This window comes from Oratosquilla oratoria, chromosome 27 (genome assembly GCF_046742065.1).
Source record: "Oratosquilla oratoria isolate Oo_2021 chromosome 27, ASM4674206v1, whole genome shotgun sequence".
Lineage (NCBI taxonomy): Eukaryota > Metazoa > Arthropoda > Malacostraca > Stomatopoda > Squillidae > Oratosquilla > Oratosquilla oratoria.
This window is the reverse complement of record NC_134803.1, coordinates 31,222,316-31,246,656: the sequence shown is the minus strand read 5'-3', so window position 1 is coordinate 31,246,656 and position 24,341 is coordinate 31,222,316. Positions and strand designations below refer to the sequence as shown.

The 24,341-nt window shown below is 41.9% G+C and overlaps 1 protein-coding gene across 3 annotated transcripts in view; it reads right to left on the bottom strand.

The window, feature by feature from the left end:
- Positions 1-23,056, bottom strand: part of bmm (brummer) — a 97,340-nt gene extending 74,284 nt beyond the window's left edge. For all 3 annotated transcript variants that reach the window (XM_076210395.1, XM_076210393.1, XM_076210394.1), the window contains exon 1: positions 22,797-23,056. In XM_076210395.1, the coding sequence (XP_076066510.1) occupies positions 22,797-22,956 (160 nt within the window). In that variant the 5' untranslated portion in view covers positions 22,957-23,056. The remainder of the gene's footprint in view (positions 1-22,796) is intronic.
- Between the last annotated feature and the right edge of the window lie 1,285 nt (positions 23,057-24,341).

The window sequence follows — 24,341 nt, the reverse complement described above, 5'->3', positions numbered from 1 at the left end:
ATAATAATAATAATAATAATAATAATAATAATAATAACGATAATAATGATAGGTTTATTGAAATAGCAGTGATACACTGACAATAATACAATACAGTAATTATATGAGTAATACGTGTGTGTGTGTGTGTGTGTGTGTGTGTGTGTGTGTGTGTGTGTGTGTGTGTGTGTTTGTGTGTAGGTGTGTGCGCGCGCGAGCACGCTTTCTCTAATACTGAATATTTATCTATTTATTAACTCATTTCTCTTTATATTCATTTACATGCAGCAAATCTGTGTGCTACACCTGCGCGTCTTCTGTCACACCAACTAAAGGTTAGCTCCGACCAGCCTAAACTTGACTAAGAACCTGATCGTCTTCTGTCCCTACCAACACAGTCACAAAGCGACCTTCAACTCACGTGAAGAGTTCCCGGCTCCGCGCGCGAGCTAAACCGGTTTGACTATAACATTCATTCTCGAGAACATGTATGGGTGCACCCGGACGGGGCTACAGAGAACGAACGGAGTAACCGGAGTGGGGAGGGTGGTAAGCGAAGGTCGGTTAGTGTATTTATACCAAAGAAGGAAAAGTAGAGGATGATGAGGAGTAGGAAGAATTTTTGGAAAAGAATCAGGATAAGCTGTACGAAGAGTAGGTGGTGGTGAAGATGGAAGATAAGGAGGAGAAGGAAGAGAGGGGAGGAAAAAGATAAGAAGAAAAGGAGGAGGAAAAAGATAAGAAGAAAAGGAGGAGGAAAAAAATAGCATCAGCACATAAAAAAAAAAAAAAAATGTGGGAGGCTAGGCCATTGCATCAGCCATCCGTCCGTTCAATGCCCCATCCCTCCTTCCAGTCACGTGATTTCACCACGTAAGAACATAACGAGCTCGACCCTCTGTGGACATGACCCGTCCCTTGTCACGGTTGACACAGTCTTCCTACGGCAGTCGACGTCAGCCCAAACTCGACATGAACACGGCTAAGCCATCCCGGAAAGACCTGACACGACACAAGCAGCGACGACGACGATGACGACGATGACACAGCTTATAATTTCACTTAGGCTCGAAGCTGAAGTACTTAAAAATCTGTCCACTTTCGCTGAAAATATTTTTGAGGGGTCTGTACAGCGTCTCATAGCCTTAGGGAATTTGTGATTTCAGACACTGACAGGGCGATGTGACGTCACTTAGCCGCCCCCCACCTCCCTGTACACGGAAAGTCTTTGCTTATTCAGATTTTACTCTGACTTATAAGATCTCTATGATAACATATCGACAAAGTGAAAACTATATTCAACTCCAAACTAGGTAAATAAAACAAACAAAACACACATACAGAGTCCCTTAAGTAAACTCGCATCAGTTGGTTGGTTTCTCTTCTGACAGTCAGCGGAACAAATGTGTCAGACCACGAAACGAAGGGGAAGGTGGAGATACTGAAGAGGGAGATAGAAAGTTAGGGAAAGTAGGGGAGGTCTGTTCTTGAAAGACAACTGCGCATATGTATGTATGTAAGGGAGTGGATCCCTGATGTCATAGATGAATACCTGCACATGCCTGTACAATATATCAGCATGTACTTCAATACCATTTTCTTCCATTTTCTTGATGACCGTCTTTGGTCACTTTACGAGTGTAAGCGTAGAGTTCCCTTTTCCTCTGTCCCGGCAGAAAACAAGATAATTATGACTGTCGACTTTGTAATCAAGCAAAGGGTTTCTTTTTATCAATTTTTTATTATATTTTTTTTAATCTTATGCCGGGATGGGATTTGGGAGAAAAATGAAGGGGAGCCACACGAATGTTGAGAATTCATGAAGTAGGGGGAATGGAGTGAAAAAAGTTGAGAATCATTGTTCTAACTCTTTCCACAATCGTTCAGGTTAATGTAAAATCTAGGCAGGAGGATGGAGCCATTCCCCTTGCTATATATATCAACAGTATGTAGCACCAATGTCCTACTTCCTATGTACGGTGAGTCTGGAATGGGAAGGAATCTCATCATCCAAAACACACTATCGTGAAACCTGAAAAAGCAAAGGTAGACAATACTTCTGTCTGTCTTGTTTCACCTAATCGGGAAGCGTTCTCAGCCCTTTATTAAGTGAGCGTCTATTGATCTAATGAGACATTACATTTATTAAAAAACATGCCACATATATGTAGTGGACTTGAGAAAGGGGATATTTGAAATCGAGAGGTTGGAAAGGATATAAACTGTTGAAAGTGGGTAAGTCACTAAAAGTGGACGAAAGAACGGGGCAAGAAATGTATTGGAATGTGCAGAAAATCACCTGAAAGAGCAGCAAAGGAGCCAAACTCCCAGGAGATAGAAGGAAGGTAGAAGTGGTGCTAATTTATGAAGGCAAAGAAAAAAGTAAGATATACAGAAAAATTATTAAGGTATAAAGGACACAAAAATTGTAGAAGAGTACAGCGGTATTTGGGAGACAAAAATGTAGACCAAATGCTCACCCTGAAACAAGTGCCGGGGTAAAGACTCATGTTGGTCTTTATGGACTTGGAAAAGGTATATGATAAAGTGTATAAAGGAGGGACGTGAAAAGACTAACTGCTGTATAATAAAGTTACATTCTTAATCCAATATCCGACACCTGCTCACGTGCACGTTAAAACAAACATCTGAAGATAATTATTGACTAATCCCTTAGTATCTATCCATACACGTCCCTGCTACTTAAGTCAGTATCGTTTAACTACAATTCCAAATTAGAAACTCATCCCTCGCGCACACACACACACACACACACACAAACAATCAATCTAATGGAAACAAACCCAGTACGCGGTTATACCATTTTCCTCCTGTCTAGAGAAGCGTGTTACCGTTGGGAGCACCTCGAGAGGCACACGATCCATTCCCATCATCCCCAATTAAACAACTGATCTAACGCCATCAACGTCCATAGGGGGCGACCGCCCCTTTATCCCATTCTTTCCCCACCAAGAACCTTCTTCGGATACGCTTCTGGAGAGCCAAATTGCGAAGCCCTAATGGGGACTTTCCTCTTCTTCGAAGTGGATTCCATCCATAGATCCGATGTGCCGAACCTTATATGGCGTTACTCAAAAGTAAGACCAGAGTTCTGTAGGGGTGAAGGGTTGGCCTACTTCACAAGAAGGGGAAGAGTGTGCGAGAGGGGAAAGGGAAGGGGAACGTGAATAGGAAAGGAGAGGGGACAGGGAAAGAAGAGTATGGGAAAGAAAGAGGGAAAGGGAGATAAAATGGGGAGCATGAATGTAGGGAAAGGAGAAGGGAAAGGATACGAGAGGGAAGAAGGAAACGGATGTGGGAAGAAGACGAAGGAAAGAGGAAAAAGAAGGAAGAAGACGAAAGATGAAGGAGGAAAAAGAAGGAAGAAGACGAAAGATGGAGGAGGAAGAAGGGAGGAGAAGGAAAAAGGGAAAAGAAAGAGGAAGGCGGAGGAAGAAGAAGGAAGAGGAGGGAAGAAAGAAGAAGAGGGTAGAAGAAGGAAAAAAGAAGAAGTAAGAAGAAGGAAGAATGAGGAATGATAAAGAATAACAGGAAAAAAGAGGATAAAAGAATGGACAGGAGGATGGTACCATAGCCACAATACATTCCTTTAGAGACGAAAAGAGAGGGAAGAACAAGGGAAGCCAAAGGGACGTGAAACATGAATGGAAATTGAATGTAAAGAGATGAATAAGAATAGATGAGAATGAGAAGGAATGCGAAAGGAGAAAACAGGGAAAGTGAAAAGTAAAAGTAGGTGAGGAAAAAGAGAAACAAAGTTTGCTGAGGAAGAAAAGAATAAAGGAAGATGTGAAAGAGAAAAAAAAAATACTTGTCAACAAGAAAATGGATGGTGTAGAGGCTGGGAAAGGAAAATGGGAAGATAAAGACCGCGTGGGAGGTGGGTGGGGTGGAAGGGGTGGAAGGGGGTGGAAGAAGTGGAAGAGGGAGGGGAATGGGGTCAGATTGCTATCATGGCGCGACCGAGAATTGCACTGAAAAATGATCCAAACAATTTCTTTTGTTTGTCTGCCTTTGTCTGCTATTTGTCTGTGACTTGATCCACTCGTTATGAAGGGTGCTGCGCCAAACAATAAGATAGCCTCGCGATGACCGCAACAAAAGGAAGGGGTGCCATCAGATACTGGAGAGGCTAGTCACCTCTTCGGGGCGCAGGTGACGCGCAGGTGAATAGACAGTCGTATTATAAACAGGAGTTCCAACCGGTACGGAAGGGGTCAACGTACTGTATATACTGTATAACCTTATACAAGAGTGTATCGGCACACACAACGTGAACAAATACATATATACGAAGCACTGAGACAGAACCGACGAGCATAGCTATTATCCTCTACGTGTCTCACTGGGGGGTGAGAGGTTTGATCAATCCCTCCGCGTAGTGGTTTATCACATTACAGAGTCCAATGGCAGATAATACCATTTAGCTGATGTGGGTCCCAGGGTGAAGGGATGAACCTAACCTCAGATGTATCCTTTCAATATGGCCGCTGTGCATTTTCTCATGTTTTGCCAAACCCAGACCCACCCCGATTCAATTCCTTCCGTGGGAGTGACGTTTCACTCCCCCCCCCCCAAAAAAAAAAAAAAAAATAATAATAATAATAATCCCTCTCCCCCTCTTCTCCTCTCCCCTCCCCCCCTCACCTCCGGACTGGAGGGGTTAAGGGTCGTTTTCCTAACGAGTTTAATCAGTCTATCGAGCTGATAAACAGTAACCCGACTGCTGACCGTGCTTTGTTGCCGCGAAAGCGTCACCCATGGTGGACTTCGTCCCACCGAGATAAGGCGCCCGACGGAGCATACATTATTGTTGCTTTTTCAATACGGACCAGTACAGCTGAGGAAATGTGTTCCCCTTGACACTTATCTTTTAGTGTCCTTTTAATATCTGGTATCAAATAAGTAGAAAACTGTTTTAGCAATTTGTCAAAAAACAAAACAATTCTTGTTAAAAGGGCTATGATTGACCTTTTTTTTTTAGTTACAGTATATATGAATGAAAGGGTTTTATAATAAAAACAAATGTTTGAAAGCTACCGAATTTGTTTTTCAATTGAATTTCATATTTTTGTTTGAGGGTAATAACGGTCGATTTTACTCAGGTAAGGGGAGGAACTCCCCCCCCTCTCTCTCTCAAAAAAAAAAAAAAAAAAAAAAAAAAGTAGACACAACATCGTCCAGCTCTTAAATGAATAAAAATTGTCTGGTTTAAAAAATCTTTGAATGAGAAACCAATCTAACAACGACGGGAATGAATTTGGCACATTGAGAATTTTATTGTAACCAACACTCGCCAGTCTTATTTTGGTGAAACATCTGGTTCATAAAGGGTTAAAAGAATAGTCTTGATCGGATCATCTCGGTTAACCAAACAGCTAAACACAATCAGGAGTTAGTTTAGGACATCTCGTTCATTGAAGGGTAACAGTCAAGTGTGACTGATTCAGGCGGGAGCCGCTTCTCGTCCAAGAAAGAAAGAAAGAAAGGAAAAAATTGAAGTGAATAAGGACTGTGGCGCCAAATCCCGCCTCCTGGTCCCTGGTTGCCATGGTAACAGGGGACGCCAAGCCCGACGACCTCAGTTGCCTTAACAACCGACAGCGGAAAGATCACACGGTCCACCTCCCCCAATCGGATGGGGTTGTATTGCACTGCAAGGCGGAGCAACAGGTCTTGCAACAAAGGAACTATGATGAGCCACGCACGAATGATTGCATGCACGAGGCAAGATTCGTTTTCAGATCGTAAACATGTCATACTTAAAACCATCCTTCTCCGAGAGAAAAAAAAAAAAATCTAAATCACACGCGCGCGCACACGATCACAGAACCAACGAGTTTTCCTTCTGAGTTCTTTGTGACCCTTCTTACAAGAGCGTATGCTGTTCAGTTCCACAGAGAACCAGTCTTGAGTCAGAAAAAAAAAAATCCAAGGCCAAGGAGCTTATGGCTCCATTTTAGTAGATACACATCGTCTTTCAGCTTACACACACTTCACACATAATAATGTCTTCCATAAGAAAACAGCCGTAAGGCGAGAAAATGTTACTCCCGTTTAAGCCCCCACGACTTCTTATATGGTTCCAAACAGCTTCCACAGCTTTGCCTCGGGAGCTGTCCGCTATTATCCAGGCAAAAACGCTTACAGGTCTTTGAGTATGTATGTGTGAGCGTATGTGCGCGTTAGCTTGTGTGTGTGCGTACGTGAGTGTGTCTGTGTATGTGCGTGCGTGTGGGTGGGTGTGTATACGCGTGATTGTGTGTATACGTATGTGTGACTGCACGTGATGGTGTGGTTATACATGTGTGGACAAGTGTTTACTATCTTAATTTCGCTGTTACTAAATTTTAATTTCAACAAAGGGTGTCACACCCCATCTTTGGAGAGCAAAATATTTAAGAATAGATGTCCACAAAGATTTTTGCATTTTTTCTTTCTTTCTTTCTGGATGTCACTTCTCACATTTAATTTCAACTATCACCTATTTTTCCACGAGTGAGAGTGGGAGAGACCCCGTGTCAGAATGGAATCTTACTAAGATAAACTAATCATTACTGTTAAACGATTTGAATACATTCAAGGCTCAGACCCCATCTTCTTCTATCAAACAACATAAAACTTGGACTCGCATCCATGAAGCTCCACATTCGACAATATCCTTCCTTCATTAACACCTTCCCCCGACTCCTGCCTTGTGGTTGCCTTCAGGCATTAGGATTGGGGTGATCCTGATGGACGTGGGTAGAACCCCCCCCCCAGAAAAAGGGCACCAGAGGACATTTGCACGACGGTCGCACGCATCACTGCCATGGAGACGATACCAATGTCGCAACAATTTATTATCAATAAAAGTGACTTATGAAAATAACATATGAGTAAAAGTTCACTATAAACCCACCATCGGAGAAAAAATGACGGAAGTACAGGGAAACTGTATATTTCGACTACTATCTCTTCTGCTGAAGAGGACTACAGATAGTAGTCGAAATATACAGTTTCCCTGTACTTCCGTCATTTTTTCTCCGATAGTGGGTTTATATTGAACTTTTACATATGTGCTATAACATACCAATTTCCATACGAGTAAAAGTTACTACAACTATTGAAATAGTACTGCACCATAAAAAGAACATTTATATAAAAAACTTTCCCTATACCCAACACCCCGGCACCCTGACACCTCAATAACCAGTTTTATTCTCTTCCCCATTATCCAGACATCCTGGTCAAACAACACAAAAGGGTCGCTGCAGGACAGCTGACTTCAGATCTCTCTACAATATTTGATGAGGACAGAAACCCTTGTGTTGTTGAAAGCCACCAAGTCTCAATTTCTCTACCTCTTAACTTGAACCTTCCAGACTACACTATTCCCTATTCTTCGATGGCACACAACGATTTTACAGAGTTGAAGTGGTCCCAAGGAGATTAAGAATATACATATACATTATATATATATATATATATATATATATAAACATTGAGCATATCTTAGAAAAACAGGGCAAGAGCACCTGCACTACGGGGAGAAGTCCTATCTTATTTGAATAAAATCATCTGGCACTGTCTGGACAAGATACGTGGCGTTAATTGCTGTTTTGGTGCATCAAGCGGTGCATTCAATTCTCATTTCATTAGCCCGGGTTCGAATCCAACAGGCACAAATGTTTGTCTGCCATCTTCCATGGCATATTGAACACAGGGCACTACCAGGCACCTGCTGGGGTAAACAACTCATCTTTTTTTATTGGCACTTTTAGAGTGGACTCCACTTAGCTGAATAAAAAAAAACATATTTTCACTGCAGGTGGGCATTCCTTGGAAGTCATTCTGAAGCAAATGCACACAACCGAAATTGGGGCATTCGTGTTCAGTTCAGGTTCCAGCGCATCTTCCATCTTCCTCTAAGACCTCCTCTTCCTCCAGTTCCAGCTCCCCCACCCCCCACCTACTCCACATCTCCCCTCCTCTTCCCTCCCCAACCAGCCCCAATTCCCTTACAACGCATTAGGCGAGATGAGCATGCCGATCAATACAGCTGCTGTTCTGCACGTGCGAAGGGGGGGGGGGGAGGAGGAGGAGGAGGAAGGGAGAGGTGGTGCCTGCGGCAAGACCAGCACCCGAGGCACACAAGAGCCACCCAAGCATTACATGAGGGCTTAACAAGAGAGCAAAGAAGCTGTAAAATGAAGTGGAAGTAGAGACGGGGTGGGTGGGTAAGAACATAAGGAAGGAGGAGATCGCATGGGACCTCAAAGCCTATACTAGCCAGTTCCATTACCGCCTATCATCCCTGCCCATAGTTATTTAATCTTCTCTTACTAAAACAACCAACAGTTTCAGCGCTCCATACATGGTTTCCAAGTCTATTCCATTCTTTAACTACTCCTTTGGTAAACCATTCTTGCCTATTTAGTTTTTAAACCCAAATTGGTCCAATATAGATTACCTTACGAGGACAGGATTAGACACCTTAATTCACACTTTCTGGAAAGACGCAGAGTGCGGGGTGATCAAATAGAGGTGTTCAAGTGGATCAAAGGCTTTAACAAGGGTGACGCAAACAAGGTAATCCTATTGAGACAACAGGGCAGGACTTGCAGTAATGGAATTAAATTGGACAATTTTAGATTTAAGAGGGAAATAGGCAAGAACTGGTTTATTAATAGAGTGGTCAACGAATGGAATAGACTTAGTAACCATGTTGTGAGCGCTGAAACTATCGGTTGTTTTAATAAACGGTCAGACAACTTCATGGTTGGGGATGACAGGTGATAATGGACATGGAACTGCCTAGTGTAGGCTTTATGGTCTCTTGCAGTCTCTTTCATTCTTTTGTACTAAAAGTCCTGCCCTGCTGTCTTATGGGAAAGGAGAGAGGGTACAGAGGAGGAAGAGAGGGAGGAAGAGAGGAAGGAAGAGAGGAAGGAAGAGAGGAAGGAAGAGAGGAAGGAAGAGAGGAAGGAAGAGAGGAAGGAAGAATGGAAGGAAGAGAGGAAGGAAGAGAGGAAGGAAGAGAGGAAGGAAGAGAGGAAGGAAGAATGGAAGGAAGAGTGGAAGGAAGAGATGGAGGACAAAGCAGGGGAGGTGGAAGAAACAATTGCTTCAAATCAGTAACACACTGGCTTATGCCAACTTACTTTGCTCACCTGAGAAACGAACCCAAAATGAAGAGAATGGTGAGCTACCCTGCAGAGCCGCAAGGAAATCCAAAACAGGTTATGCGCAAATCTCTCGAGAGGTTGTTGTTGTTGTGATATCACAGAAATATACATAAAAACTATGATGTGCAAACTAAAACACACACACACACACACACACACACACACACACACACACACACACACACACACACACACACACACACACACACACACACACACACACACACACACACACAGGAAGTTCCCCATATTACGTGCATCGTTTTGTTCTACCCAAGATAAACCTTGGGGCACGGGCTTACTGCCCAAATTGAGGTCAGGTTGACAGACTCAACACAGGTTATATAGTATCCTAGTGTGACCGATCAACTTTGGATTGCTCTGTTGGAGAAAGTTCCATGAGGTCGTGTATGGATGATGATGATTGATGATGATGATGATGATGATGATGATGATGATGATGATGATGATGATGATGGAGAAAGTTCCATGAGGTCGTGTATGGATGATGATGATTGATGATGATGATGATGATGACGACGACGATGACGATGACGATGACAATGACGATGACGATGACGATGATGATTGATGACTGATGGTGCGCCTCACTGTGATCATGGCTACTTCCCTTCGCACAAGCACTGTCCGACGGCAAGGTTAGAACTTGGATACACAGGAACTCGAATCGAATATACTACCGGGTCATTCATCAATCCTAAAACTGCTGCACACTCTGTTCTTTCAATATTTATTAACAACATTGTCAATGTTTATTTCATTGATAACTACGGCAATGCCTCGGCCGCGCTTTCAATATCAAACCAACACCTCTAGATATTTTTCTAGGATGTTTCGTACCAACCTGGCAATGTCAGTATTGATTAAATTAATTCATTGTTGTCAATAGATATTCATTGAGCATGGGCACCCTAAAGCCTTGAACAGACTAAATCGATATTGAGGAAATCCTTCTCTGCTGACTCAGGACTCCCACCGAGTCCACGTCTAAGTACGAGCCGATATGACGTCATGTCGTGATTGGGCTTCAGACATGCCAACCCCAACCACACCTTTCTTCCACCCTCCCTGTGACAAAGGCTGATGCAATCCAGTCATGTTTAAAGTCACGGTCAAAGAAAATGCATCCCCTGGGGGAGAGGAAGAGGGAGAGGAAGAGGGAGAGGAAGGGGGAGAGGAGGGCAATGGAGGAAAGGCAAACAAGGATCAAAGCCCTTAAGTGTTGGCAAGGTTGTATATCATTGCTGTTCATCTATTTGTCTATCCATCCATTCACGCATTGTTAGCCTCTATCCATCTATGTTCACCTACCGTTCGGAGTCGTGGCTAGCCAAAACTTCTCCTGTCGTGATATGGTCCACTACAAATCATTGCATGCGTGTTTGTATGTGTACTTTGTATTTTCATTCTGGCTACAACCCGATGATCTTACTCGTCACATGGATCCTATCTCGACATTCATATTAATAAGTGTTGCCTTGTTTAATCATTCTGACTACTGACATGTCACCATGATAGACTTGCAAGTTTTATGCCAGCCACTACGGAGCGATTTTAGTCAACCAGGGGAAAAGTCCAACAGTGAAAGCCTATACCTCAGCGAACGCTTTCACTGTCACGGTCGACTTCATTGTTTTGGTTACCGCGTGGCGACCCTAATTCAGAAGAAAACTTCCCACAGTCTAGGGATCAAACACTCAGGCCGAGGATAAGAAGAGGTTCCCCAGAGATTTGACCGAGGTAAGTCAAGACGACGGACCATGTTTAAGTTAAAAAGAAATATAAAGAAATAAAACACACGCACGCACATACTATATATATATATATATATATATATATATATATATATATATATATATATATATATATATATATATATATATATATATATATTATATATATATATATATATATATATTATATATATATATATATTATATATATATATATTATATATATATATATATATATATATATATAATATATATATATATATATATATTATACACATACATATATATATTTATATATATTCGATCAGTATCACCGTCACAACAGTGGCACCATGCAAATCACAACCAATATTCATTAATACCAATCTAGCCAACGGTTTCAAGCAACTTGTGAATCGACAACGATCTCGTCGTCTTAATCTACCAAGACCCTTATATCTTCCTCCAACGTAGAGAGCGAAGCGGATTACTGGGGAGCCGATCAATACGCGATGGCACAGTGGGAAGTCTCACTCCCCCCCTACCTTCAATTTACTGTACCTTATTTGCGACGGGAGAACTCCGCCTCCTCTTCCCAAGCCTGACGTCATCAATCCCCCCACCCACCCACCCATCCACCTCAACCCGTATCTGGATCTATATCGTGTGCATAAGTTCACTCTTGTAATCACGATGGGTTAGTATGACAATTTTGTTGTTGGTAATGTCGTCGTTTATTATTATGATAACCGCTGTTATTAAAAATTTTTGGGAGAAGGGTGGCTTCTATTCCAGATGTTAAATTACTTCGGTTATTCAGAACCGAGATGTCGTTATGCCCCTTTAGCCGAGGGGCAATCCTTGCTGAATTGATTCTCTGGGGTTCTATGAAGTAGGCAAAAAAAAAAAAAAAAAAAAAAAAAAAAAAAAAAAAAAAATTTTGAAGAGATTCCCATTAAACTGTGAACTGAAACAAAATTTTGGTCAACATTTGGTCTCGCTTCTGGCCAACAAGATTTTAGCAGCTCAGACACAAATAACACATGCAGAGGCTACACATATTACGAGAATGCGTGAACACCTGTTAGCACTACTGTGGAGTACCACAGGGATCAGTAACGGGGCCGGGTCTTTTCCTGACAAGACTACAAGTGTGGATAATATATGAGAAAATTGCACGCCATCTGAAAACAGGTACAGATTTGATCCTGGCTAATATTAGGCGATTTCATTCATATGAGGGCGCCAGCACTGATGTTTGAAATGGCAACGTCATCAATGAAAACAGTCTGCTTACATGGAACGGAATAAAATCGCCCGGAACTAGCCAGAACAAGTACATAAAAGGAGTCACTTTAGCAAAGGGGCTAGACTAGAATTGTGAAACCCTTTACAGACTTGGCTCTGGTTATCTCCAGTCGATTCATTTTACTTAAGCAGACGGGTGGCCCACGTGACGAAGTTGTAAACTTCTGGAAGATCGACAACTGACAAAAGTCCAAGTCAAGAATACAATCACACGATAGCGGAGCGGGACTGTTCACAAGGAGAGACGCATTGTTAAACTACAACCGTAACAACAAACCACCAAAGAGCGAAAGAAATGTGCAATGTACCATTAACAATTTCGCTGTGTTACTCTAAGTGATTTTATTCAGCTGTGAATAAAACTCCAAAGCGGAAGGGCTAACACATTTGGCATAGCGACGTTCTTCATTAATCTTCTTCTGGCTGATGCCAAATTATTTTAATAATCTTTGGGGGCACGCACACCGGTACTTAAACCTCTTCCCCCTAGATGCAAATCTTATGCAAAGTCAAACACTGCAAGAGGTACAAAATGGTTCGGAACGAAACTTATCTCACACATGTTCTGTAGGAATATGAGATTGCTTAGGCCATCCTGGTAAGGTTGTACGTTTAGCATGAACTGCAAGTGTAAGTTTAGGTCACAGAAGTGACTTTAGATACAACTGCAAAGTCTGCAACAAGTGTAATCAGTTCAATTATCCCAACTGGCATGCATAACACGTACACAAGCCTCGTCTACGTTATGACGTCATCAAGCACGGGCCGAGCTTGCACGCCGGCCTGTCCTCTTTAGTGGCCTGGCTATCCCCCCCCCCCGCCCCACTCATCCCCTCCCTCGTCCTCACTTCCAGCCTCTGCAATCCCTCATCAATTATACAAACACGTGATCCACAAAAGTCTTGAAACAGAGACACTACAACCTGTAACTTACCAAATAGCTGCCATGGACATGGACATGGACATGGACAACAACAACAACAACAACAATAAATAATAATAATAATAATTATAATAATAATAATAATAATTATAATAATAATAATAATAATGAATTAAAGGAAAATAGGGTCTAACATTTCCGCTAACACGGGATGATGGAGTTGAAGGAGATGAACACAAATGAACGACGGCAGCTTGAATAAAAGATGAAGACCTGATACGGAAGTGACGGGGGTGGGGGGGGCGGCGTGCGAAGTTCTATGCTGCCTCGCCAAAATCTTCGGTGTTTGCAGTTACCCTGAAGCTCTACGTTCGAGACGCGGCTGTGGCTTTGCGGATCGATAGAGGGCCCCCGAAGACTCCCTCTTCATTCCCACCCGCCTCCCTCCCTCCCCTCTCCCTCCTCTCAGATCTCCAGACTCGCTGTGGTTCCTCGTCTCAGAAGTCTTCTTTTTCTTCTTAACTCCAGAAGCTTCCATAGGGCTCTTGGTACTTTATAGCCTTTATCACCTCCAACCCTGCTAGTACCCTACTCAATTCATTTATTCTTTAAGTCGACAGACGATTTTATTCAGCTGAGGGCAAACTCTTCAACATGAGGACTAGTTTTAGCTTAGGTCTGGCCAAAGTTTTTTTTTTTTTTTCTGCGGTCGTCCCTTGGTTAAGTACAAAAACCACTACACCATGTTGAAGGTCTTAATACTGTATTTGAAGTCTTTATTACTTTTTTTTTGCTTCACGGTATATCATATTCACTAGAAGAGCTACTCAGACCTAGTGACTAAGAATCATCACAACAGATTTCAATATAATTTTAGACTGGATGTAACGCTAGGCTATGTCATTCAGTCGACCATTTGGGACCTATGTTAGAGGAAGGGGCCTTCCATGATAGAGCCAGATGGAAAAACGTACTGGGACCACTGACAGGCGCAACGCCTGAAGAAGTAAGAAGTAAGTTCGATTTCATTTAGTTGGGGGATCCCCACTATAGACATCAAAGGGTTAAAGGGGAGTTGGAGCAGTTTTCACAGTAATTCAGAATGGTATGTGCAATTACGAATCAGCACATCTAGGTTTTAATCTAACGCGAGAACAATACGACTTCAATTCCGTTTTCTGGTTGTGATTATACGATCTTAATCACCCGTAGACTCATCCTCTACCCCGTTAAGTTAAATTTATTTCGATCTACCACATCATTGGTCAGCACGTTACAATTTTTAATACCTTTCTCTCTATCGCCTGACGATTTTATTCAGCTATGAAGATGCCCATAGGCCGAAAGATGGCTGACCACTAAACCTACCAACTTTCTTCTTCAAGGAAGCGTAGACTCCATGTTAGTAGATGCTCACAAACGAACGAGTCACTGAAATCCACAACTGCAGGTAAATTTCGTAACCAATGTTGTATTCATTCGCGCGCTTAGAACAATGGAACACGAAGATTGGTTGAGAAGTATGGCAACTATGTAATTTCGTAACGAAAAAGAAATATACAAATAACTTAATAAATGAATAAACGAATAAGTTAATAACATCAAGTAGGAATAACAAGATATCAGTCAGAATGAAACATGCATATGGCGTTGCCAATTCGCTGGGGTCTAACACATCGCAACACAAAGTTGGTCCTCAACCTTGAAGGGTTCAGTAAACAACTTACTCCCCCCATCCCCCGCTCACCCCCTGGTGGGGCCTCACCCGTTCCTTGCCAGACACAACTGCACAAAAAAAGCACCACGACCCCACCGCCCCACTACTCAGGACTAGCTTACATAATACCCGTTATGACGGTCTGGTTTACTCTCACTCACTCACTCACTCACTCACTCACTCACACACACACACACACACACACACACACACACACACACACACACACACACACACACACACACACACACACGCACAACTACATACATGCAATGGCAATGTGGGAAGGTGAGATGAGATGAGATGAGGTGCGTTACCATCACTGACCCTCCCCTGACTCTGCATCATCCCCAGTTTCGCTGAGTCACGCTCCTTAATGGCGACGTGCTCCCCTCCCGACACTTGTGATGATCCTAACCCCTCCAGCGGCAGAGGTCGCCCTCGGCCTTGGGGGGCGCAATGAACTTGTTCTCTTCTTCCTGGAGACGCGGGGCGTGATGTCCGAAGAAGGTACAGAGTACCACAACTTGGGGGGGGGGAGAGAGAGAGAGAGAGAGAGAGAGAGAGAGAGAGAGAGAGAGAGAGAGAGAGAGAGAGAGAGAGAGAGAGAGAGAGAGAGAGAAAATGTCTTTGTTCAGAATTTTTTCTCGAGCTTGTGCTCGGGCGGTTGAGTACCGGTAGCGGTAATTGTCATAAAACGTAGACAAGAATCTCAATTAAAAACGTGATATCGACATAAAAAAATTGTGATTCTAATCAAACGTCCACAGTTTCTGCAAGAAAATCTGTGGAATTCGTTACGGTAGGACACGCAGGTGTTCACACGCACACACACTGTATATGCTAAATTCATCACATGATATCCTTACATGTAACAGTGTTATTAATATACATTACAAACATAAACGGTACTTCAACAAATCCCCAAGCAATTTCTACAGTTTTCCAGGCGTGTACTAAGCTCACAAGGTATACCTTAATGCCAACCTACTATAATTCGACATTCAAGAATCTTCCATTTCCATATGCACTTCTTGACCATTGAAACAGATCTCCAACAAAATCCTACACACCCACTTAGCAATATCTCGTAACATTCCAAGCATTTCCTTGGTTAAAATCAGGAGCGAAACTGCTCGCTTTCGTGTCCTCATAGCCAGATGTATTTCTTATTTTTTTTTAACTCGGCCTCCCCTTTATAAAGGGAAAACCTTAATATATATATATATATATATATATATATATATATATATAAATATATATATACATTTATATACATATATATATAAATATATATATACATTTATATACATATATATATACATATATATATATATATATATGTGTGTGTGTGTGTGTGTGTGTGTGTGTGTGTGTGTGTGTGTGTGTGTGTGTGTGTGTGTGTGTGTGTGTGTGTGTGTGTGTGTGTGTGTGTGAACACGTATAAAAGCCACGGGTGTTTACTGCAAGACAACCTGTATATCCTCCCTGGTGTGGGTGAGGAATAATATAGCCCTTGTACTTCATCACAATGGTTTGGAAAAGTTTTGTGATTAGTACGAAGTGCATGTGAATTTCTGATCTGGAACGGCTTGATCATACTGATTAAGTGCCAACACTGAAATACAAAACTTGCACATCACACCTTTGATGTCTACCGTTGCAGAGGGGTTGAGAAGCCATTGAAGTACGAACAGAACAGTAGTCTAGCATCTTCTGGGGATCGTATCTGGGCATCCCAAATTCGCGTTACGAAATTATTCCACGAGGGTTTTACATTTACACACACACACACACACACACACACACACACACACACACACACAAGGCCCTTCCCCCCTTACAAAGGTTGGAGGTAATCAGTTATTGAACACAACCACTACAAGGGCGAATACATAAAATTTGGAAGGGGTTAGGTGTATCTTCTACTGATGATACATGGTTTAACGTCACAAACTCCTCCCATCGTAAGGCAAGGACGGTGCCCCCGATAGAGGACTTTTAATAATTGAAAATAAAGTACTTAATGGGATCTTAAAATGTATCTACTGTATATCCATTATAACAAATTTAAGGGCTTATCATAAGCTGGAATGTTTTATAGTTGTAAACAAGACACTAAAATGTAACCAAAATACCGAGTGCCAATGACTCAACCGTCGAACGAGGGAGGGCAGGTGAAAGCCCCGGATGCACCCCTATCGATCTGTGCCTTCACCACGCATATCAAAACCCATCTGACGTCTCTATCGCCTCAGCACCTCGTGGATAAGGGGTCATACCTGTCTCCCAACTCATTGCTCGAGGGCAATGTAGAGGCGAGGGGCTTCCGCGGCAGACCCTAACGGACGAAGCTGGTTTGCCCACACCCCTAATGTGGCGGGTCCTCACCTCATTCACTCGCGGGATTTGCGGAACGGAGAGACGAACATCCCTTAGGGCCAAATCATCTTTTCATTCACAATATTTCTCCATTCAATTGTATATTTCATTCTCTCTCTCTTTAATCACAGATTACCCATGGAAAGGGTTATATATAACCTCAGATCTCTCACCCGGCAGGATAATAGCCGTCGATCACGAGTCTAACACGTGATACAAAGACAGTGATGAACCACACACACACACATATAGACAAAATTGACGGATTCGGCTGCAATTCTGCACCTGATGGCGACTTCTCAACAATGAACTCTGTATTTCTTTTGCAGAAATCCCTCGCCCAGGGAAAGTCAACCTTGTGCTCAAGTGAGGGCAGCTTTACTCCTCTCTTTTGGTCAGTCAAGGTCACCTGACCATCTTTTTATAACAAGAACGACCTTACCCGTTCCTTAGAACCGGTCAGGGACAAGCACAAATGCTCACCTATTCTCCACACTTTTCTTATACTAAGATTATTCCTGACTAGTTTCGTAGATGAACTGTCTTAATTGAACGAGAAAGCTCATTTACGAAACTAATCTGGAATAAACTTAGATTAAGACTGTTTTTTCCGTTCCTACCCACGTCAACCTGTTAGAAACTCTCGACTTAAAAAGTAAACAAGTTCCAACTTGTAGTAAACAAGGAAAACCTGCCCATCTTGTAAGGGTAACCTTTGTGCTCCTTAATTAAGCCAAGACGCCTTTCCGTGTCAAAATAAGGGTATCTTTACAAAGGACACTCAATTGTCAGTGTGGTAGCTTCATCCATCCCTTATAGTGAAATAGACACACTTAACCACCTGTAATAAGGGACAGTCTTTGACGCCCCCTATGATTAAGGAGCAGGTAACAGTATCTAACTTTGAAAGGGACCGCCTCGCCCGCCCTCTTACATAAGGCACACTCCCTTGCGGCCTTGACTACATCTCGCCTGGTATGCGACGCGTCTAACTTGAAGGACCCCACCAACCCCAAACCCCTCTACCCCCTCACACACACACACACACACACACACACACACACACACACACACACACACACACACACACACACACACACACACACACACACACACACACACACACACAGAGAGAGAGAGAGAGAGAGAGAGAGAGAGGAGAGAGAGAGAGAGAGAGAGAGAGAGAGAGAGAGAGAGAGAGAGAGAGAGAGAGTGTGTGTGTGTGTGTGTGTGTGTGTGTGTGTGTGTGTGTGTGTGTGTGTGTGTGTGTGTGTGTGTGTGTGTGTGTGTGTGTGTGTGTGTGTGTGTTAATATATTTGGAACAGTTGAATGGCACAGTGCACGCAGGCGCAGGCGCGCTAACCCATGCGACCGTCCACACGTAAACAAATTCCTTGGCTGCAATGACTGCTGACCAATCAGTGCACGCTCAACTGTAAAATCCCCCTTCTCCTCATAACTGAAATCACCTTTTGCAAATATATGTTAATTCCGTTACGGCGGTAACGATGGCCGGTACGATGGGGTCAACCTCCCCCCTTCCCTCACCCTAATCCGAAGCATGAACAGAATCGTTAGAAAATTAGTTTATTGCTGCTCATTCACTTCCTTAAATTTTCTAACGCAATTAAAGGATCCACTGTCGGTAACCAAAGTAAATACATAGAACGACGCCACTCAAGAACGGGTGAGGTGAACCAAGTGTTAATTCTATTGACTGCGCGAAGAATATATCTAACTTTGGTCAAAATTATTTGGTGGCAGCTTGAGTTAAATATACAAATTCATGCGCACTATCAAAATAATGAAAATATGGTTAACTCCATCAATAGGTGCGAGTTCCCTCGGCTGATTAAAATCGTATGGCAACACCTACAATTAAAATAAAAGGTCAATTTACCCTCTTGAAATGTAAAATAATTACAACAACAACAACAACAATAATAATAATAATAATAATAATAATAATAGCAATAATAATAATAATTATAATAATAATAATCTAAAGTTTTTGATAAGGAACGTCCATGAAGGTGAAAGAGAGGAAAGTTTATGTAGAAATAGTACAGTAAAGTATAGACTTGATCCGGATAATTGTACGCAAGGCATTTGTACTCAATCTCGTATGTACACCATGGTTGTTTTGTTGTGCACCACTACCACCTCTACTGTACTTATATTCCTGAGAGACTGGGTCCCCGACCGAATAAAATAGTCCGACTTTCTAGTCGGCAATAACCGACGCTTCTGTAATTGGGGACATTGCCAATCTGAAGAGAAGTCATAGATATATCAAAGGAAATATTTAAGGAGTGCAGAAGTGAGGCAGGGGGTACTTATGAGTGAATCATGTTTTGACGCAGCCCGAAGGGATTTCTCCCCATCTTCTCTCTCTCTCTCTTATATGAGGGGGGCGAAGGGGGTAGGGTCCCCTCGATTGAGTGAAGCGGCCTTGCTGTGTATGTGCTGTGCCTTGCTACATCGCTCCTGACCCAGGGCACTGGGCGGGATACAGGGATGAGCCCGTCACCTATGAGGAGCTAAGATGAGAGGGAGGGAGGGTGGTGGATGCAAGTGGAATGGGTGGGAGTAGGTACATGCCTTTGGTTTGGCTACCTCCCTTATCAGGGGGAAAAACTCTTGGTAAATAGATACAAGAGTGGTAGGATGGTTACATTTTTAGTGATTGTCATCATGCTGAAGTTGTGATTAGTCATGATCATCAAAGAATGCTGAATCACTCGGTTCGTTGGGAGGTAACTAAAATCTCTGGACTATCGAATACATAAAATATGCAACCAATAACCAATACAGGGTTGTTTGAGGTTAGCCATGTAAAAATCTATATTGGGCACCAAGGCCCACCATTCCACGTGTCAATCAGTCCACGAGCGTGTAACCTGGGGCCCTAGATAAATATAAACAATCACAAACTTTACCATGTCCTCTATTTGGCTAAATTGTCCAAACCGCGAAAAAAGAGCGACTGAATAATATTCTCTCTTGCCCCGACATTATAAGTAACACAGCATACACGTGGAACCCCGGAACAAAAGAAATGAAATACGACTACAATACTACAGAGAGATTTAGCCTTTCGATAAAGGTACGCTTCCACGGCGCGGCCAGACAGACAGGCAGGCAAATAGACAGACAGGACATGCGTCCGGTCGACTGGTTACTGCGGTGTTCTAAATATGTCCACCATGAATTGTAGCAAATTCACGTGTTTGAAAGCTCTCAACCTCAAATCAACTTTGAACCCTTACAATATACTTACGACTTGTACATTTGTCCCCCCCCTTGCCCAGTGAATGGATTACGACTTCCTGGATTAACCCTTTTATGGCTATTTACGACATACGCTTATGTTGTGACTATTGCCAGTTGGTTTTATTCATGAAACTAGTAGTAAAAAGGTTAATAGAATTCTCTCTAGGTTATCCAATAACAATATAGTCACGATGTTTTTCAGCATTAAGTGTAATATCTAACAGAATTTGATCAAATATGTTTACATTTCTTCATATGGGGGTGGGGAGTGGGGGGCACCGTTCCCCTACGATTTGTTTATTAAGTGAATAAAATTGTCTGGCAACTGATATACTATCTGCAATGTACATTCCCTCTTAACGTCATATTGTTGTTAAATTCTAAATCATAATTCTACTTTTTCTCACATTGTCTGGCACCATACGATTTTATTCAGCTGGGGGACCCCAAACAGCCAATGGGTTCACACATTCTCTAGCTCGATTTATAAACCTATTCAGATTGCCGCCAGGTGATTTTATTCAGCGATGTTGGGGTGTGCCTTTGTCAGTCAATGGGTGAATGACCGTTCCAACAGCTACGATCTTGTTTAGCTGTGAGTAACTTAACATCACATCAGTATAGGGCTTAGGAAATAGTCACAGTCCAGTGTATATATTTTTAATCGTCTTACTACAATTGTGTAATTAATTCTGTCTGCCAACCAGCGATTTTACTAAGGTAACCTCCACTAACGGGTGTTTGAAATTAAGCCGATATTCATTTAGTTCCTGACTCGCTTTGTATGCCGCATACTGCCCCCCCCCCCCCAAGACCATTTAATTAAGTTTATGGAAGATGCAACGTACGCATTTACATCTATATATTCCTCTTTAGCTACTATCTCCCAAACTTTATGATTTACTCGTGGTAGCATTCTAAGTGCCTTCTGGTGTATGAATGTTCCCATATGTAAATAATAACACTGGCCACGTTTTATTATCTAAGAAACTTAAGATGATTTTGTTCATAATGAATTAAACGTTCCAACAGCATTTATCACCACGGTCACTTCCAACATCGCATTTGCAGTATTCAACATTGTCCATTTCAACATACAATTTCATTAGTTTGTGGTTGCAATGCATATACTATCATATCACTCAGTAGCGTATCAGGATTTTGCAAACTAATCAACATTCTTGCTACACTGATAAAAAAAAAACAATATGCGTCAGTGACAATAACGGTATCACAGGAAAAAAGTTATATAGAAAATTTTTAGTCATGAAAACAAAGCCTTCGAAAAAAAAAAAAATGTTCGACTGCAAATAACTGTTCCATCCCTTCCTCTCACCCCCCCTCAAAACCTGACCAGGCGCAAGTTGAAATTTCTCATACTTGACCTAAAAAACAAAAAACAAAAAAACGGACTCAAACGACCACACGGTACCTGGCAACAACAGATTCTACATAATTTCTGCCCCGTACTTTATTTTCACTTCCCAACCAAAGGAACGAGAAGCGAGTAAGAGGAGGAAGGAGCAGCGGGGTGGGGGGTGGGGAGAGAATTGGGGGCAGGGGGAGCGTGATGAAATGATAACACAGCACTTGAAATGTTTCACGGGGGGTCTGTGACACGACGGATTCTATAGGCAAGTTTGGCCTATTTCTCCATGTCAACGAACTGACAAATCGACCCTATTGACTTACTGGATTTAGGTTACTGGATAACGTAGATATGTCAGAGGTGGGTGGGTGGGTGGGGGGACGTATCAATGTGGTGGGAGAGGGGGTGGGTGAAATGAATAGCAGCCAGCAAATGGCGGGAGGAAATGTAATTCGAATTTGGTGAATAAGCAATAAGTTAAATTACATGTGAACTACTTGTAAACTATAGTTATAGTTTAATAACTATTCTAACTGGAAACTACCACTTCGAATGCTTAACGTCCTATATGGCATTTCAATGTCTTTAAACTATTCATAAAATATTTCGTTGTCGACGGTATACAACGACGTACTTAAGAAATCCAATGTCATATTATGATAAAAAGTGTTCTATATTGATATGAAAAAGTGACTAAAGTTTAGCTAAAACAAAACCATTCCTAATTTCAACGTAAGGGTACTTATTAGCCTAGTCGTGTAAACATGAACTTGACAGTACCTACACATAATTCAGAGTAATCCTGACCACTAACTCGTAATAAATCACTTTCGATTAAGAACACGAAACACTGATACCTTGGTATAAACATGAACTATTAAAGATGATTATCGATTACTGCAAACAGATTAACTGGTAGAGTAGAGATTTATCTATAGAGATGAGAAAAGTGTTTACAACTTACCAAGAGGGCAATCGCACAGGAGACATACAGCAGCAAGCGCGCCTGCACTAGCACCAGAAATTTTGTTGACTAATAAATTTGGTGCATACTTCTTCAGACAGGCAGCTACACCAACGTGGTATATTCCTAAAAAGCCACAACCAGCAAACGAAAAATTCATCTTGAGTCGAATTACGGCGAAACTAATCGTATGATAATAAACTACGCTACACGACTACCCGTCGAACACCCTGTTTCTCTCCCCTCCACGCGTTACACAAGCCACACGTTAACTGAAGGATGTTGTTCTTTAATGGCAGCATTCGCATAGTATGACGTCATTGTTTGGGTGATGGCCATTGGTTAGACTGGGCAACGTTTTGATGACGTAGCCTTACTCGTTCTTCTGGTTGGCCAATGAAGCTGGCGTGCGCCTCATGAAAGAGTTGCAGATTAATGTTATTATAGTTTTATTTATAGCAGAGTAAATAATGTCTCGGTGAGGAGCAAGACAACTAATAATATATTGTAGATAAGAATAAATCGGACAGATATAATAATGTACGCTAAATATTGAAATCTAGTACGAATATAAATAAAACAAAAATGTGAGGTTTGAAAGAAGTGTTGGCTCGAGAATCGTACGATATATTATGGGAATCGTTACCAATTGTCAAACCTGCGTCGGCTCGTTTCTCTCTCAGTTTTGTTGATAGCCGATATGATAAAGTGAATTTCCACAGAGATAACATATTCTTTGTCATGAAAATATGTCTATCGGTTGAATAATTCCTTGAGCTTGTGAGTTTTGTCTCCATGCGTCTGAGCTCACCCGCGCAGGAATGGTGAATATAGTACTTCATCCTCTTTTATCCATGGTTGTATGAGTTCATTTTTTTTACATGCATCCACTTGGAATTTAGAAAATACGCATGTGATCAAATACGTAACTTATCGTAATTTTGTTCGCACGGGTCTGCACCTGTGTACAAAGTCCTGGCTATGACGTATGCGATAATAGCTACGTCACACTTGAACCGGAACACCGAACCTCCACATATTCAGTTGGCAACAAATTCCCATTGATGTACGTAGTCCCCCCCTACCAGCCCGATAAAGTCTTGTTAGACAATTGCTGCGCTTCCCACTGTGTCCATGGAAATAAAGATTGTATTAATTTGCACGTCTTACTTTAGGCAGGACATTGGAAGTATTATTGTTTCTTGATCTAAACATGAACAGTTTTGAACTAGTTGTGTAATTTCTTGTGTCCAGTGAAGGGTTTCTGACTATCTGTTTTTGGGCATTCATACCAACATGCTGTTGTTCCACATTATGACGGACATTTATTTCAACAATCAACTGGGAATACTTATTGTACTTTGAAAAATCTACGTAAAACAAAATTACGAAAAATGTATACCTAACCATTTCACAAAATGTTTACGAAGAGACTTAGGAAATATAAAACATGATCGATCACGTGTAATAGCAGTTACTTTGGCATGAGAACTCTTGTCTGTGGACTCCATAGTACAATGTTAGAAATACAATATTAAAATGTTT